This window comes from Pipra filicauda, unplaced genomic scaffold, assembly GCF_003945595.2.
Source record: "Pipra filicauda isolate LSUMZ 115617 unplaced genomic scaffold, ASM394559v2 scaffold11_size5308982_pilon, whole genome shotgun sequence".
In the NCBI taxonomy this organism is placed as follows: Eukaryota; Metazoa; Chordata; class Aves; order Passeriformes; family Pipridae; genus Pipra; species Pipra filicauda.
This window is the reverse complement of record NW_024103652.1, coordinates 2,439,729-2,456,712: the sequence shown is the minus strand read 5'-3', so window position 1 is coordinate 2,456,712 and position 16,984 is coordinate 2,439,729. Positions and strand designations below refer to the sequence as shown.

General features: G+C 35.0%; 1 protein-coding gene across 9 annotated transcripts in view; it reads right to left on the bottom strand.

The window, feature by feature from the left end:
- AKAP6 (A-kinase anchoring protein 6) overlaps nucleotides 1–16,984 on the bottom strand; it is a 322,400-nt gene that overhangs the window by 256,685 nt on the left and 48,731 nt on the right. For all 9 annotated transcript variants that reach the window (XR_005565501.1, XR_005565502.1, XM_039386513.1 and 6 more), the window contains one exon: nucleotides 15,882–16,239. Coding sequence is in view for 7 of the 9 variants with exons in the window: in XM_039386513.1 (XP_039242447.1) it covers nucleotides 15,882–16,205 (324 nt within the window). In the remaining 2 variants the exon portion in view is untranslated. The remainder of the gene's footprint in view (nucleotides 1–15,881; nucleotides 16,240–16,984) is intronic.

Genomic DNA, 16,984 nt, shown 5'->3' with positions numbered 1-16,984 from the left:
GCTCTTTGTGATTTAAATAAATTGTGAAGTGTAAGCAAAACAGTAAAAGAACCATGCTACTACAAAGAGAGAGTTTGCCTTAGGAACTGCCTGAGAGGGTGTGGGGGTAATAACAGCAGTAGTCTCACAGGTTGCTTGAACTGCAAAAACTTGCTCTTACTGCTGATTTTGCTACCAGTTTATTTTGGACATCGGTACAGGCCATATTGTGTCTGTATGGTCTGCATTATGTCAAGTATACAGTGGGTGCATTCACACTAACTGGCATTGTGTAAACAACTTTAAAACCATATCCAAAACCAACTAAAATACTAATTTATCCAGTGATCCATGCAAACCTGAATTAATTAATTTTGTATCCAAACAGAAATTTTGTTTTTGAATCCAAAGAGGGGTTATAGGTATCACCATATTTAAGAACACCCTTAAGTTAAATCATCATGGCTAGGCTTCGCGAACGAAGATTTAGGAAGGCTCTATCCACGTTTGTTAAGTTAAATACTGCCTCCTGTTAGAAGTATTGTCAAACTCATATTTTTCTCATAGAGAGCACTGTAGAAAATGAGTCCTTCCAGGGAGTAAGAGTATAAATATTTATAAATATAGGTATGTTCATAAATGCAGACACATTTCTCTGAGGGCTCCATATCAGCTTCACTATTACAAGATCAAGCTTTTTATTTTGTAAATCTTATTACGCTAAATTTGACACATTAGTAGCTTTTTTTTTTCGGATAAATAATAAAAAATTCTTGCAATTACTGCTACTATTGATGCTTTATAGTTCTGTGCATGTGACAATAAACTATTTCACTCCCCCTCCCCCCTGGCAGCAAGGGCGGCAGCAAGGGCAGCATGTGGGCAGCTCCTCCAGCTCCTGGAGCACTAGGTGGTGCTGCAGCACAGCCACAACTGAACCTGCTGACTCTGAAATGTCTCATTGCTCTTCTTAACACTGAAGTTTCTAAACTTTCTTACTGAAGATTATTGCGCAAGAGACTCTGAGTTTTCACGGGTTTTTGTCGGGGATTTTTCCTTTTGTTTTAACATAAATTCTAGATTTCTAGGACACCGTAATTTCTGTGGTTTTCTCATAAATGCTGTAAGAATAGAAACAAGGAACAAAAAGAAAATTTATATACATAATAAATGCAGTTAATTACAAACAAAGCCAAATTTTTGAAGGTTATCATTGTGCTGGTTTAAAGGTAAACCGGCAGGGGAAATGAACCCAACTCAAAAGAGAGATGATAAGTCAGAATAACAATTTAATAAAATAATACAATAAGTACGATTATACAGATAAACAATTGGTTTTAACCCACAAACCCCAAATGTATAACTCAGCACCCTGGGGCATGAACAGAGTGGTGTTCGTTGGGCCCCCTGAGTCCAAAGTAAAAGGAGAGGGGGAAAACCTGTTGGTGAGAGTGCTGTTGCAGTCCGGTCGAGAGTGGTGATTGCAGTCTGATTGAAAAGTGGTGGTTGCAGTCTGGTTGAGAGTAGTGGTCTGCAGTCTGGTTGAGAGTGGTGGTCTGCAGTCTTCCTCTGGATCCCACGAGTGGTTAATAAAGTCCCAAGACTCCAAGATTATATATCCTCCAGTTCAGGCAGGAATGCCCAGTACCTCCCTCAGGGTGGGGAGTTCCACAATGGGTGTGAGGACAGGAGCATCCTCCTATCTCACAGGCCTCTTAAAACCCAGTTTATGGCCTGAGGAGTCAGGCTGCTCTGGGCAGAGGGTGTAAATGGTCTACTGATAACAGTTTCTGGGAAATGGCATGGAAGGCTATAGAATACACAGTTTTGGGTTACACCCATACAGTGATGAACTGGTCCCAGCTGTTCTAACTAGGACAATCACGTATCTCTTTTATCTTGTTATACAGTGAACCAAGAAGACAAATAACAAAGATTTTCCTACAATACTATGATCCAAACTTGTACTTTTTGAAAGTAATTTCTCTAATAGAAATACAACGCACTAAATATAAAAATAAGTTAAAAAGGTACAGCATTATAAATATGTTATTTACACGCTAAAAAGAAACTCAAATGTGTTATTAAACTCCATGTTTCAGTAGTTTCATACAGTTCAAGGGCTTCCCAGGGGCATAAAGTTGCCATTGTGCACATTTGCAAACTATATCCAATGTGTACATTAGTTCTCTGGCTTTCTTTATATTACTAAATACAGAGGTTTTGACTTTGGTCGTTTGGGGGTGGTGGTGGTTTTCTTTTTTTGTCATTTGGTTGGTTTGGGCTTTTTGGGGGTTTTTTGCCCTGGTAAGTAGACTTCCAGACTTCCATGCACTGGGTAATTTCCCAATTGCAACTGGTTCTGCAATTCCCAATTGCAACTGGATCCAAGAGAGAAAAGTCTACTTGTCTGAAACAGTTGGATGAAGTGAGGTCTTCAAAGGAGCCATGAAACATTTAATAATTGCAATTTAATGAAGGATTCTTGTAAATTATTGTAGATGTCTAATTTATAGTTCCTTCTCAGTTGCAATATTTCACTACCAAAATTAAAATCACCTCCTTTCTATAAATGCTAACAGCTGTATTTCTCATTCAAAGTCAAATTATTCAAACATCAAGGCAACAAAATCATTATCCATTCAATTATAACAACTGAATCTTCATCTTTGGTAAGGGAACAAACAAAACTAAGAATAAAACGTCCAGTAAAATCAGCAAGATCAGATTCTTGTAATGCAGGACTGCTAGTCAGCTGACTGCTGACTATCTCATTTGCTGCAGGAACATACCACAACCATACTCAAAACTCTTCGAAGCAGAAGCAAGTCTGCCCATTCGTTGATTTGAGCATACTAGAAAAGGTATTAAAGATTTTAAACTGAATCTTCTGTTTACTCTTCTGTAGTCATAGAAATTATACAAAGCCAGACTTCACTCCTGCATTTTTAATGCAGTAAGTATTCTTAAAAATGTGCTCTGGCAGGCTTCTGCTCTCTCCACAGAACATGGCGTCCAGGTTAAGAAAGAAAGCAAGGCTTTTTAAAGTAGCAATTCAATATGGCAGCAGATGACACGGCAATGTGCTTCAGTGAAAAGAAAGGAAGAAGAAAATTAAAAAGGACAGGAATCAGACGGCAGTTTTGAAAGACAAAAATTGTGAGAGAGAGAACCAGAAAACAACTGAAAGGAAAATAAGACAGAGGAGAGAGGTTAGAAAATAAAGCTAGCAACCAAAAGCTAGAAGCTGATTTGCAACCTAACAAATAAGACTCCTGAGCTGACACGAATACATGTGTATTCTTTCAAATAGAGGAAAATGTCTTTTTCAGCAGTTTGTAAGATACCTATATAACATGAGTTTTTCCTTGGTAATTTTTCAAGCAACCTCTATAATAACTTACAGGTGTGGCCCTGCCATTCTGACTTGCTGTCTCCTATATAAGATAACACAGTAGCAAACAAAATCCATATAGTAATTCAGAAGTAGTCACAATTCAAAAATCATTCCCAAGTACTGTAACTACAAAACTGAGCACGGTAGTTTAAATTGCAGTGGAGATTACCGTGAAGTCTTTGCCACTCAAATGTTTGATTTGATGATTCAGTTGCTCATTAGCTTTAATTAAAAAAAAAGAAGACGGATGATAAAACAGGGGTAGACATTGAGAGATACTATAATTCATAATTAGGATCAAAAAAGAATCTTGAACAGATTTGAGATAGGGAAGTTATTCTTGCAGATCTTAGCTGAAAATCAAAAGCATATAATTTACATTGTAATATGGTAAAAAGCACGTTTTCAGTATTCCTTATTTTACCTGAACTTTGAAAGAAATACAGCATTGTCAGTATTTTGTGGATACTTGATGTACTCTCTGAAGAGACAGTTATATTTGTGAGAATTCATAAGAAGTCACACACATTTGCAGGTGTCAATTTGCTATTTTAACCCAATAAATCAAAATTATCTATTTCAACTTAAGATCCAAGCCCCACATGAAAAATAGGTATAGAAGAGATCCTGTACCTGATAAGGGACAAAAAAATGTGTAGCAAACTGTCTTGTTTTCACAGTTAAACCAGGCATCCAAACTTTCAGGAAAGCCCTGTTAATACTGTATGAAAGAAGTCCAGGAGACCTTAGCAAAGAAAACAGAATAGCTTAAGTGGTACCATGGCTGTATAAATCCTACTGTACTTGGAAATATCTGTCTTCCCTCTATTTTATCATATGTTTCACAATACTTGATAATATTCTTAACTGTCCAGACTGTGAGATTCATTTACTGCCTCAAAATCCTGGATTTGATTTAAAGGTTTCTAGCCCTGTTTGCTTCTCAGTAATATAGACTTAAAATAACTGTGGAAAAGCAAGTACAAATATTCAGTTTGGTATCTCAGCTCTATAATTTTAGAGCATAGTTGGCTAATGATTTTGCAGACTTCCAGTTGATGATTTTGTATGCTAGCAGCTGAACAGCGCTGGGATGCAGAAACAGATGTCAGTCATACCTTTCATACAAGCTGACTGTCTGGTGTATAAACCACTTTGCTCATCCCACAGAGCACTTCAAATTTCAATTCTATTTCTTAATTCTGTGGGGTCATTTGGATACTTTACTGTATCCAAGAGTACAGATAGTTTGCACCATTTAAAATATAACATTGTTCCTTGACTATAATTTCTTATTCCTAAAGGATAGTGACAGTACTCTGTCATGTCAGAAATTTTTATTGTCAGGGTACTAAGTAGACTCAAAGACACAGAGTAGCCCCTCGATAACTATGAAGCATGAGGTGAACTGCAAACATTCACACACACACATACATTAATGGTGCACTACAGTGAATTGTAGTATAGTTGCTCTAATATTTTAGGGCAGGTAATTCAGAAAATCTTTGAGGAAAAAACCAGAAATGCATCAGGAATAAGTACATATGCAAATGTTGATGTAGTAGTGCCACTGTATTTCTTTTATGGTACTACAAACATGATACATACACATAGAAATATATTTATGCAAATATATGCCTATATATGTATGTCAGTTATTAAAAATAATGTATTTCATAATGTCAGATCACAATCACACTGGAAGTGCACATATAAAATCACCTATTCTCTATACATTAGCAGATAAACTATGATTAAATCTACAGAACCTATTCTGCAGAAACGCTACTTGCTTTCTCACCTATGGAACATCTGCATTTTTTATTATCAGAAGCAAATGTATTCATCTCAACACAAAGAGATAAATGGCCACACCAAAAGATAAGACTATATTGAAACTTGCTTCCAATCCCTTTTAAAGTACGGAACCACAGCTAAGAGCAGGTATGGCTCCAGGGCTCACTGAGGACAGTAAAAACAATATAGTTCAGATATTTATGAGATGCATTTCCTCAGCTAATACAGATTATGAAAAGTAAGTACACGGCTCAGTGGGAAAGGGAAATTGCAATGTGCAACTACATTCAGTGGGATTTATATTTTGTGAAAACTTAACAATGGTCTGTCAGAATTTTGGAGTGCTACAATTACCGTACTAGTATGCTGTAATGTAGAGCTGCTTTATGCCTTTTAAATTACATGTGTTTTCCAAAGAGAAATGGAAACATTTCCAAAGAAGTGCTCCATCTTTTGAAATGCAAAGCATAGAATCATAACTGACTACACAAAAAGTACTGTCTTTCTCCAGAGAATTGTTTACAGGGAGAAATACGAGAGAGCATTTATAAAGCTTTAACAGATCAAACTGGCATGTATTAGTTCTCCTTTTCCTCCCTGTTTCTGCACAGTCCACTGTAAATGGTTCAGCTTCAAAGAGAAAATTTATTCATCTGTCTCTAGTTCTGCACAATTTCACTAGAGACATGGAACACATTAAAATCTTCAAGTCAAATTTTTGGATATATGTGCATAATTCTGCTAATGCCTCTAATGCCTCTTTACATACGACTCAAAAAAGCCTAAGACGAAAAGAATCTCGTGTGTATTTATAACCTTTTCTGAAGAAGATGACATCACTACACCTACAATGTCAGTCAGACACTAGCCCAGTGCTTCTGCCACCCTGCTGTATTTGTTAGATTCAAACAATGAGGCCAAGCTTCAGAGAAATCCTTAAGAAAAGGTCAGGGTCAAGTATGGCTCCCAGGCTGTCCTAAGAAGACAGAACAAGCTCAGGTAAGGCCACATGAACTTCATCTCAATCCTCCAGAAGGCATCTTACACATCTCATTGTAGTCACAGAGTAACAATTCAAAGTATAAACTCAGCTCCCCAGACATGTTGCCTTCTCCACAGGAAAATGCACAGCACCCTTTTGCTTTGCTGACGTATAAAGGAATCACATCAATTCATAGCAGACTTTTTATTGGTGAACTACAGAGAAAGGGATTTTATGGAATAATTGATATAATTCAAGAGGCAAATATCCAAGGACGTTTAAAAATCACAAACTTGTGGAACCTGTTCTTACTGAAATGCAAGTTTGTTATGTTATTTAAATATTTATGTTGTGGTTTTGGCATTCAGACAGCAACCATCCTATAACTTGAAATGTCTTCTGTCAACTCTCCCATAATAAAAGACTATAAGGGAATTTTAAACATAATGTAACAAACTAAAAAGTTCCTTACATTTTCTGCAATTTTCTGTGCCTGCTGTTACTGCTCACTTATGCATACTACAGTTTTTGGATATCTATAAGTGACAAGTAATTATAAATTGAAAAGTAACAAACCCAGCCAGTATAGTGACTGGTGAGAAATACGTCTACAAAGGCTACTGAAATATGCAAAGCAAGAAAACATCTATAAATATAATAGTTCACAATGCAGCTCAGAACTAGATGACTGCTATAAAACATAATAATATCCTACCTTCTAAACAAATAGACTCAAACAAATCCTCAAGAAAAAAGTAACCAGAAGGACTTATGTGGCACTGCTTTTGTGTGTATTTGTTTGTTTACACACAGATATATATTTACACAGATATATTTATATATATAAAGATAATTAAATGAAGTCACAGCTACTATGATAAAAAGTCCCATTGGCATCCTTATTTTTGAATAAAAATAATGATATAATATCAAGAACCTCTAATTTTAAAAGTTGACAATATTTAATCTTACTTATACCATTGAAATAGTGTTAATTTAGGGTTTTCCAGAAAATCTGGACATCAGCATATGTTATTATCATCACATATATGTATACTAAAAAACAAAATACAATCTCTTAGCAAATGTTTTCATTAAATAATTTGCAGGATGACTTAACATACAACATTTTTTTCATCATAATGAAAAGTATTTATATCACTACATTATTATATCCAGTAAACATTTGAGTCAGATTAGAATATAGTCTAAAAGAGACTGTAATAGGTAAAATCTGCACTGTAATCTGATAGTTACTTTAATATTTCTCCAGAGACCACCACTAGAGTACATTAGCTCATTCTCTAAAGACTGTATTAACATATTTTAATGTAGGAGCAATATGGAGTGAGAAGGGGAAGAAATAATAGTTATATTGGTCAAAGTGCACTTACATGCATTACTGTACTGCTGAGGCCTGAAACAGAAATTCTGGAATAAGTATATATTTCAAAAGTGTAAATATCCAAATAAGAGTGAGATTTTCCAGAGTTTTTATTTTTAGAACTAGAAGAAGTTATGAATGATAAAAGACTCTCTTTTTTTCTCATCTTGAAGCTCCAATTTCCTTTTCACAGGCAAATGTTCACCTTTCTTCTCCTGAGTCTCCTGACTGCTGAACAATCCAAATGTCTATTTTAGGACAACCTTAAGACCTCCATAGAATTACAGATGCTACTCTGCTCTTATACGTACAGCCTCCTTGAATTACACCATCCTTCTATATCCAAATACATTGCTCAGAACTAATGACTGCATCTCTACCTTCAGAAGACGGGCATTCCTTTGGAGGAAATGTTGCAAGTTGCAGAATTTTTGCTCAGTCTGTCCTTACTGGTTTACTTTGAAGAAACTCAACCTGATGTCAGGAGCTGTTCAGATTGTCTCCCTGCATTAAGAGGAGGGCTTAGATACATTGTTCAAAATTTCCTTCCAAAGGTTGTGTATATGGACCCCAAATGAGTTTATCAGGTAAAATATGCCTCTTTTTCCTTCTTTTTCTTTTTTTTTTACAATCTGTTTTGCCCAAGCCCAGAAGGAATATTATCCAGTGCTGCTGTCTTCTACCACTCCAATGAATATTCAAGTCTTTTTGTCACAAGAGCAGTAATTCCAATAATTTTTACTGGTATTCTTTCCTGGCATTTCTAGAAAGGATGTCCAAGCTTAAAAGGGTCCAGCACACTGTCTGCAACATTTATTATTTATTCATTTATCCTGATTTATTATGAAAGCCAGATCCTCCATTATCACTGGGGTTACCAGTTAAGTCTTCTAGCTACTTTCATTCCCTTGATACATAGATAACAGCAGACTAGCCAAGTAGTTCTCACTTCTCTACTCAGAAACAGAGAGCAATTTCTTTATCTTCTATCTTAATTTGATCCCTCAAATAATGACCAGCCTTCTTTAGAAGGCAATTGAATCTACAGTAAAATTTGTATGCTCTCTCTCTCTTTTCATACTGTCTCCCATGGCACACAAGCAGACAATTAGTAGAAAGTTTGCATAAATATGGACTATATAAATAGACTTGCTTACCTAATTCTAACAGAAGAAAAAAAAATCAATCTAACTCCATTGCATCTGCACAAACTGAATAATAGCCAACATGAGACATGGAAATTTTTTTCTATTAGTCTGAATGGCAAAGTTTAAACCCAACTAATTTTTAAGAATCATTGTATTAACCTGCTATTATTTTCTTTTTTAAAAATTTTTAATTATCAACACAGATTAGCTAAACACTAAAGGTATAAAATTTAATTTTGAAGTTACAGTATTACCTACAACTACACTAGATCACAATTTAAAATTAGATTAAAAATGTCAGGGTTTAATGTTTTTTCTAAGGTTACTACTGAAAAACAGGTTACCTGAATTTTTTTAAACCAATACAGTCACTAGCAATACTTAGGTACTTGAAGTTAAAAATATGTAAGAGCCTACAAAGGCTCAACAAATACACGTTTAGTATAAAATATTTGCAACATTAAAAATAGTTTCAGCACTAACAACAATATGTAACTAGCACTCAACCAATGCATTCATGTGTTTTTTGAGAAATGTTATAAGCAAACAGGACAGGATTCTTTTTTCCATTAGGAACTTAAAATTGGGCCTTCAGGAATGTGTTCTTAACAGACTTCAATGACCAGAGCAGAATATATATTAGGACAGAAGGTAGGCAACAGCACAGTCCTGTATCATCTTGATCAGTTGCCATTTAGCTTGTAGATATTTAAATGTCACAGATGTCTGTTGCTCATTTCAGTGAAAGTATTCAAGTGCCTAAAATTTCATACTTCTGAGCTCAGACTACCATACATCCTGACAAGTAACTTAGCACCTAATTTCTAAGCCTAATTAGTACCTAGAAAATTGACACTGATCATCACTTTCGTTCTTGAGGACTCTGACCTGGTAGGCAAGTGAACAGCACACCCAATGCCTCCAGCATTGCACTCTATATAGAAGAGAGCATTAGCCTCTGTTTATGTTTGATAACATACAGCAAGGGATTAGGACAATTTTTAAGGGACGTGGAAAAAGTGGGTTTGCTTCTGTCAGGCAGAAGAGAAATTAGCCCAACATCTACAAAACCGAGATGACTTTTACAGTTGTGGTGTTATCGTAGTAAAGCACATTAAGATGTGGCAAACAAGTCACATCTTTGTCCATAAAAACTTCAATCTAAGCAAGACTGTAGAATTGTCATACAAGTTGGAAGGTTTCTAAACAATGCAATTGTTTGACCAGATAGAATTTGAAAAACACAGATTTATTTCTGCTATTCCATATTTTCAATTCTGACTGTTTTCCAAATCAAGGAATATTCTCAGGTCACAGAGGAAAAGTGAAAAATTTAAAGAAGGTAGGCATACTAAACTACTCAGAAAATTAGAAAAGCTAACAAACCCACCTATTTCATGTTCAAGCCTTGACTGCAAGTAAAGGACAGGCTCTGCAAAACCCAACTTCAGAATAGTTAATCTGTTTTTAACAGCATTTACACTCAGCTGCTCTACTGAATGCTGTGATTCCACCAACTAAATAAAAATACAGCCAATTGCATCCTTTAAATTGTGTATGAAATCTTGTGTTTACAAAGCTGAGCAGGTATGTTCTGCCAAAATATAGACATAGCAAGGAACTTTCCATATCAATAAATGTATTTATTATCTAGTCTTTCACCATACTTCCATAAGCAAACTTAGTTTTGGTTTGCAGTCAGTCAAGTTGTATTTGTACTAGGTCTTCTGGCTAAAAAAGATTGTAATTTATAAAGACTGTCAAATCTTTGGAATCACTATGCACAAAAAGCAATGTAATAAATTATATGTTTATAAAGAAATTACTATTTGTTTAGTGTTTAAGTGCTTCACAAATACATAACTTGTCATCAAATGAGCTTTTGGTTTGGATTTCAGAAAAAAAAATTAAAAAAGGATAACAGCAAAGTGTTTCATTGACACAAATAAACTATTACAGAAATATCCAATATGTTACATAGAGAACCGAGATCTGAAGTTTTCTTACCAAATCTGCGGTAAAGAAATCCTGATACTCAGGCTGTGATTCTGCAATAGAGCTGCATTAACTTTTTTAATCTATATATTTGGAGCTAATAAAGCATTTGAAGATTCTGAATAAATTTTTAGTTATTTCAAATCTGCAGTGGACATTAAAACATCAACTATTTCAAGAAAATTCTCTTTAAAAAGTTTTTTAAGCAAATTTGGGTTTACTTATGATTGTTGAAATAATATTTCCCCTCCCTCTCAATATTCAACTGAAATATTCAAGCTCTTTCAAACATTAAACTTCTCAGAATAATTTTCTCAGAGAATTTTACAGCTTTAACAAGACTAAGGAGACTGAAATCTATCAAATGCAATTAGTTTAAGAGAGTCCCTTTGAAATGCACAGTCCTACACATTTGGGAGATGTTAACCAGTTCAATATGAAAGAAGTTACATTTTCCCTATTGTTGTGGTTCACTTTCACAGCTTTGCACCAGTTTTTGGTGCTAGCTATAGAAAATCTAGTTCTCAAAATCTGAAAACCATATTTTAGAATGGAAATGTCATATTTTACCTTTAAATAATATTTTTTTAATCTGAATTGCATTTCAATTATTTTTAAATTAATTTTATTTCTGTGCAACTTAATTTCTTAGTATAGGATTGTTAATAGTGCCAAGAATAAAGAATTACCATATTACTAGATCTCAAACTATTTGCTAGACCTGAGACTCACTGCACATAACAACAGTTCCACCAATTTTTGTCCAACAACTTGATTATTCTCAGACCTAAATACAATAGTATGTCTTTGTCTCCTTTGAGCTATAGGTCAGAGTTTATAGTCAAATGTCTGCTCCTTAGACACTTGTGTATTTGTCAGAGAAATTTGTGAGAAGAAAGAATAAACCTGCATCTAATGTTGCAAAAAGACATTTGGCAGAGGAAGTATTTATTCAATAAAAGCCTACTGAATTCAAGAGGAGGGCATGAGAAAGATATCTACTGTACCCTGCTTTTACATTTTTTTCAAAATGCTCATAATGGAAAGAAAAAGGAATAACCTGCATCTAACTGCAGACATGTTAGAAACTGCTACCCTTTAATATCTTGTTTTGATAATTTCCCACACGCTCTTCTTATCCAGGACTTAAGTTGAATGAGAACAACTAAAAATTCTTTGTCCCTCAAAAAAGTGGAAATGGAGATAGTGAAAGGATAATGGTTACATGATATTTGATCTATATCCAAAGTTCATGAAAATCTTGTGGTATGAGCCAGAAGGAAAGATAAAAGATCCAGTTAAGCAATGTTTAAGCCTGACCCAGGTATCCTGGAAAAAGATGACTGAAGTCTCTCTACCTGGAACGCAAGAAAACATCAGTGGTCTGCAAAGATCTAAAGACACTATCATAGCATAAAATGTGTTTGTTTCTATGTCAATATACAACATATGGTTCAGATATTTAAGTCACAAAGCAATGGTGGAGTGGTTTACTCCAAAATAAGTTAGAAGTTAACAGACATCTCAGATACAAAAGATTATACTAAATCATCCAAAATGACATTTTTTTCAAAAAGATAGAAAGCAGTAAAGAATAATTTGAAACACTAGACCCTTCCGTGAGAGACTTAAGGGATATAAAGTAAAGCAGAAGAACAGGAGTTGAATCCAAGTTATACCTCAGAAGGATTCCAAGAAAGATTTTGCTGTAAAAGCAAAATAATATTTTAGTTGAAATAAAAAAAAAGCTAAATGGATCATGAAAGCATCTCATCAGGTTAAGATACTACAAGGAGAAAGAGAGCACTTCTTTATTTGCTTGTAGTAAAAACATGTCTTTATTTTAATCTCCTTTACAATATTTGCAATTGGCAAAAGCTACACTGAATGTGTTGGAGAGATCTAAAAGTATCTTAGCACAGCTTGAGTTAAGAGTGATGCCAGATAAATGACTAATACAGGGCATTCTGGAATCCAGAAAGTTATGATTCATGCAACCATCCTCCTGAAGCACTCATGTGAATCTGAGCTTTCCAGGAAATTTCCCAAGAGACGACATAAAAGAAGCCTCCCACTCATGCTGTGGGGCTAGTTCTGAGAAAGGGCATTGCAAAAGTGAGAGAAACAAGTATTTTCAAAGGATCAGTGCTCATTAGTAAAGACCTAAGTCATGTAGCATGAAAAGAGACTGACAGAAAACACCAAAATCCCCAGGGAACAAGCCACAAAAAAGAAACAATGCTCTTGATTACAGGAAGAGCAGAAGCACAGACAGATCTGCAACAGGGATACAGAGAAAATTTTCACAAGTGAAAGAGATGATCTGTGTGCTAAGCAATTTTTCCAAGGAATAATACAAAAAGTCTGCTATGGCCTGGATCCTCAAGCCAGTCTTAACACCACAAGCCAAGTGACAGCCAGAGGAAGGAAATCAACTTTAAGTATCCAAAACAAATAGAAAGCTGTGTGAAAATGGAATCAGATCTCTCCTGGCTGAGGAAAACAAACTATGAGAAAATGAAAAATTGTTGTCTTAGTGCTATGTTTGCATTTTGAAAATTATATTCAGAAACTACTATGTTATAGGTCTTCATCCTGAGACTGTGTCATTCATTTTTCTCATTTGATTGACAAAGGAGTAGAGAGAAGGCTTCTTAAATTTGCACATGAAAACAATGTGTATATTTGGAGGAGATACTTGAGAAATGGGATAAAAGAAAGAAAAAGTTTAATAATGGACAAAAGTAAAATCCTACGTGAAAAATTTCACAGATAAAATGGACAAGAGAGAGGTGGAAAAAAACATATTGTGGGAAAGGAATTTGGGAATTACAGTGAATTACAAGCATGAATCAACCATCTCCTGCTCTTGTGGTAAAAAGAAAATACTAAACTGGTATGTATTGTTCGAAAGACACATGAAACACTTTTTCGAGTCTACTCAGCAATGGTGATACTTCACATTGAGCCCAGTGTCAAGCCTGGGCACAACAGTTCCAGAAAGACACAGATCATTTGGAAGTAGCCCCTCCAGGAAAATTATCAGAGCACAGAAGAAATAAACAAGTAATATCTATACGAGATTATGTTTGGGGTTTTGTTTGTTTGGGTTTGGGTTTTTTTTGCTTAGTTGATTTTCTTAAAGTTATATAGCGAATAAACAGTTCAAAATATATCTCACATCTGCATAAAATAATTTCACAACACTTGTTTTTACAATCATATTTCTTTTTGTCTCTATACAAATTGAAAGATAAGCAGGTTACAGAAGTTCTGTATTACTAATGTGTTTGCTACAACCTTGCTGGTTTTTAAGTCCTACTTCAGATATTTTGAAAGCTTTTTGTTTTTATAGTATTTTGTGAAAAAAATTCAAAATATATCAAAAATTTTAAAAATATCTTCAAATACAAGTCATTATCATGCATGTATAAACACAGAGGAAAAAAACACTTTCCTGAGTGTCTAGTCTCAATGACAGACCCCCCCAAAAGTGAGAGGCCAGGGAATTGCAGATAATTTAGATTCCTTCATCCTTTTTTACAGTTGCATTAATCGGATTTCTTCCTAGTCCCAAACAATCCCAATTGCTACAGCATTTGCTTATATAGATTAAATCATTAGGAAAGTATTTTATAAACTACAATTGACTCTTGCAACTTCACAAATAAACTCTAAAAAGAAGAAAAAGCGTGAGGGATGTTATTCATTCACTGAATAAAATGTTTTAGTGGATATATGAGGGTGAGTTATATGTACAGAATATTCTCATTTCATAAGCAGGCACAAATCAGTTCTGCCTGTGTTCTGAGCCAGCTCAAAACTGTGTGTGAACACCACCCACAAGCTCCACAGACCTTTAGTTTCAGCTTTAGTTTCAGCTCAGCACTGCGCTAATACAGCCAAAAGCAATCCCAGACCAGAACTGGCACCAAGTCCAGCAAGATTTCTCAAGTCTGCCTGCAGAAACACCTTTTCAGAGCATCTGATAAAAATTGTGGATATGGTGCTCTTTCTCATCAAAAGCTGGCAATATCTACCCCAATATTTTTAGAAAAATGGTGGGACCATAAAAAAAATCAAGATCAGCTCTCTGTTTGGGACTGACTATGGTGCAATTGCTCTGGTTATTGCTAGTATACAGAGTTGTATTTTAAGACAGCTTACAGCTCCAGTCCTAAAATAAACACAAACAAAATACCATTGCACTGAGTAGGAAGGAAGACTATGTTCGCATGAAGAGACCTCAGAATGCAACTCTGAAGAGACCTCAGCCTGAAGAGATAACATTTGTGCTATTTTTGGAGATCATTAGCTGCCTTCAAAAGCATGTTTCATCTGCTGCAGCAAACCAAGCCATGCAAATGAACATACGCTTACAGTCCCAGACTATTTATTTGAATTTTGCCTTGAATTTCCTCAATAACTTTAAAGATTTAGCAACAAAAATTAAATCTGGGACCAAGACAGAGGTAATTGTTTAAAGATACTTGGGTTCAGTTGTCAGGTTGGAAGGAGATTGTTGCTCTTATAGCTTACACAAAACACATATTTTTGGGAGGCAAATTCCAGTCTTGGTAATGCATTATCTTGCTGGAAAAAGAATGCAAAAATGTTGATTTACTGGTTGTAACTGTTCAAATCTTACCACTTCATAATTCTTACCAAGTCTCAGATCTGAAAAAAAAATTCTAAGTATTTACAAATTTGCATGTAATTCCACCTGAGTTCCATCTTCAATGAATCTTTACATGACTGAAAGGCCAGACTTTAGACCACCTGGGTACCCCACTACCTCTGAAACTTGTATAGTTTTCAAATGAGCGGCCCTGCTTATTGGAATTTTAAGAATTTTATTGGAATTTTATTTGGGAGTTTTATGTACAGTAAACATTAAAATCAATGAGAATATTTCTGGGCACTTGTAAGATGTCCAATCAGGTCACTGCTAATCTTGTATCACCTGCTCTTGGATGAGTATGGTTATGACCACTGAATTAAGTGATGAGCAAATAATGTTGAAAAATATCTGATAATTAAATGGTTTCTATTATTTCCCTGAAAAGGATTTATTCACTTTTTAACACATGCTGTTAGACGGGCTTCAGCAGTCATGAGAACCCTTTTGTTTACTTTATTAATAGCAGAGTTGAAAGAACCACCTTCACTGAGAAGTCTACAATATAAAATCCATCCTACCTTCAGCTGTACTAGATGCACATCCACATGCTTGCTATCTGAGTCCTGCTGGACAGAGTAGGTCAGATCTCTGACTCTTTCAGATGTCATCCGAAGCCAGGTCTCAATTTCTGGCAAGTGGAGAACAATCTTCCAATCAGCCCCAGTGTGTAGAGGAGGAGGCTTTTCATACTGCTGGCCAGAATCAAGATCCTTTATGGCATCCTCTTCCCCATCTTGTTCCATTGTAGGAGTCATGTTTATAAGCATAGGAGATGCATCAGACGGCATCGAATCCAGTTCTTGTGTTCTCATGGGAGCAACTGCTACATCCATGGCTAACATGGGAAAGTCTAAACCATATTTATTTCAAAAACAGCTGTAAAGATAAAAAAAAAAAGAGAGACTGCTGTTACAAGATCAAATTTAGCAACAAAAATATTTACAGGACAAAGAGTGAATGATAATGTCTGAGGTATTGTACTTCTACATAAATTCTTCACCTTACAAATCTACACTAGAAGTTCAAGACTAAGCAGATTTTTCAAATTAACTTTGTTGATTTGAACAAACAAGATCTTTCTATGAGAATAATAACAAATACTACATTTCTCTCATTGTAGATAATCACCTTGCAAAGTACAATTTTCACTGATGACAAACGTTCTCCACAGGTTAATACAGGACAGGTATTTGTAAACTAGTACATATGAGAACATATTCCTTCACCTGAAATTTATGACAAAACACAGAATATCTCGAGTTTTATTCAAATTTCCCAAGTGTCCCCCCACATACAACTAAAACTTTGAAGGCAAAGTTGAAGCAACTGTTGGGAACACTTGTTTAATTTATTGCTTTTCATTTTGAAGTTTAAATTCTTGTATTTTTGTTAGATTAAGGACTGTTGCAATGAGCAACAACTCTCACAAAATGTAGAGATAAGAATTCCAAATGTCAAAATATGTACCAAAAATTAAAACATCATTTTACAAAGTGGCTTTATAAAAGCCCAAAAGCTGTGTCATCAATATACATTTACAAGGTCCACTGGAAAAAGTAAATAAGTAAAACATTTTACTATGTACCTCTTTCTTTACACATTCTAGCTATATGTAATACAG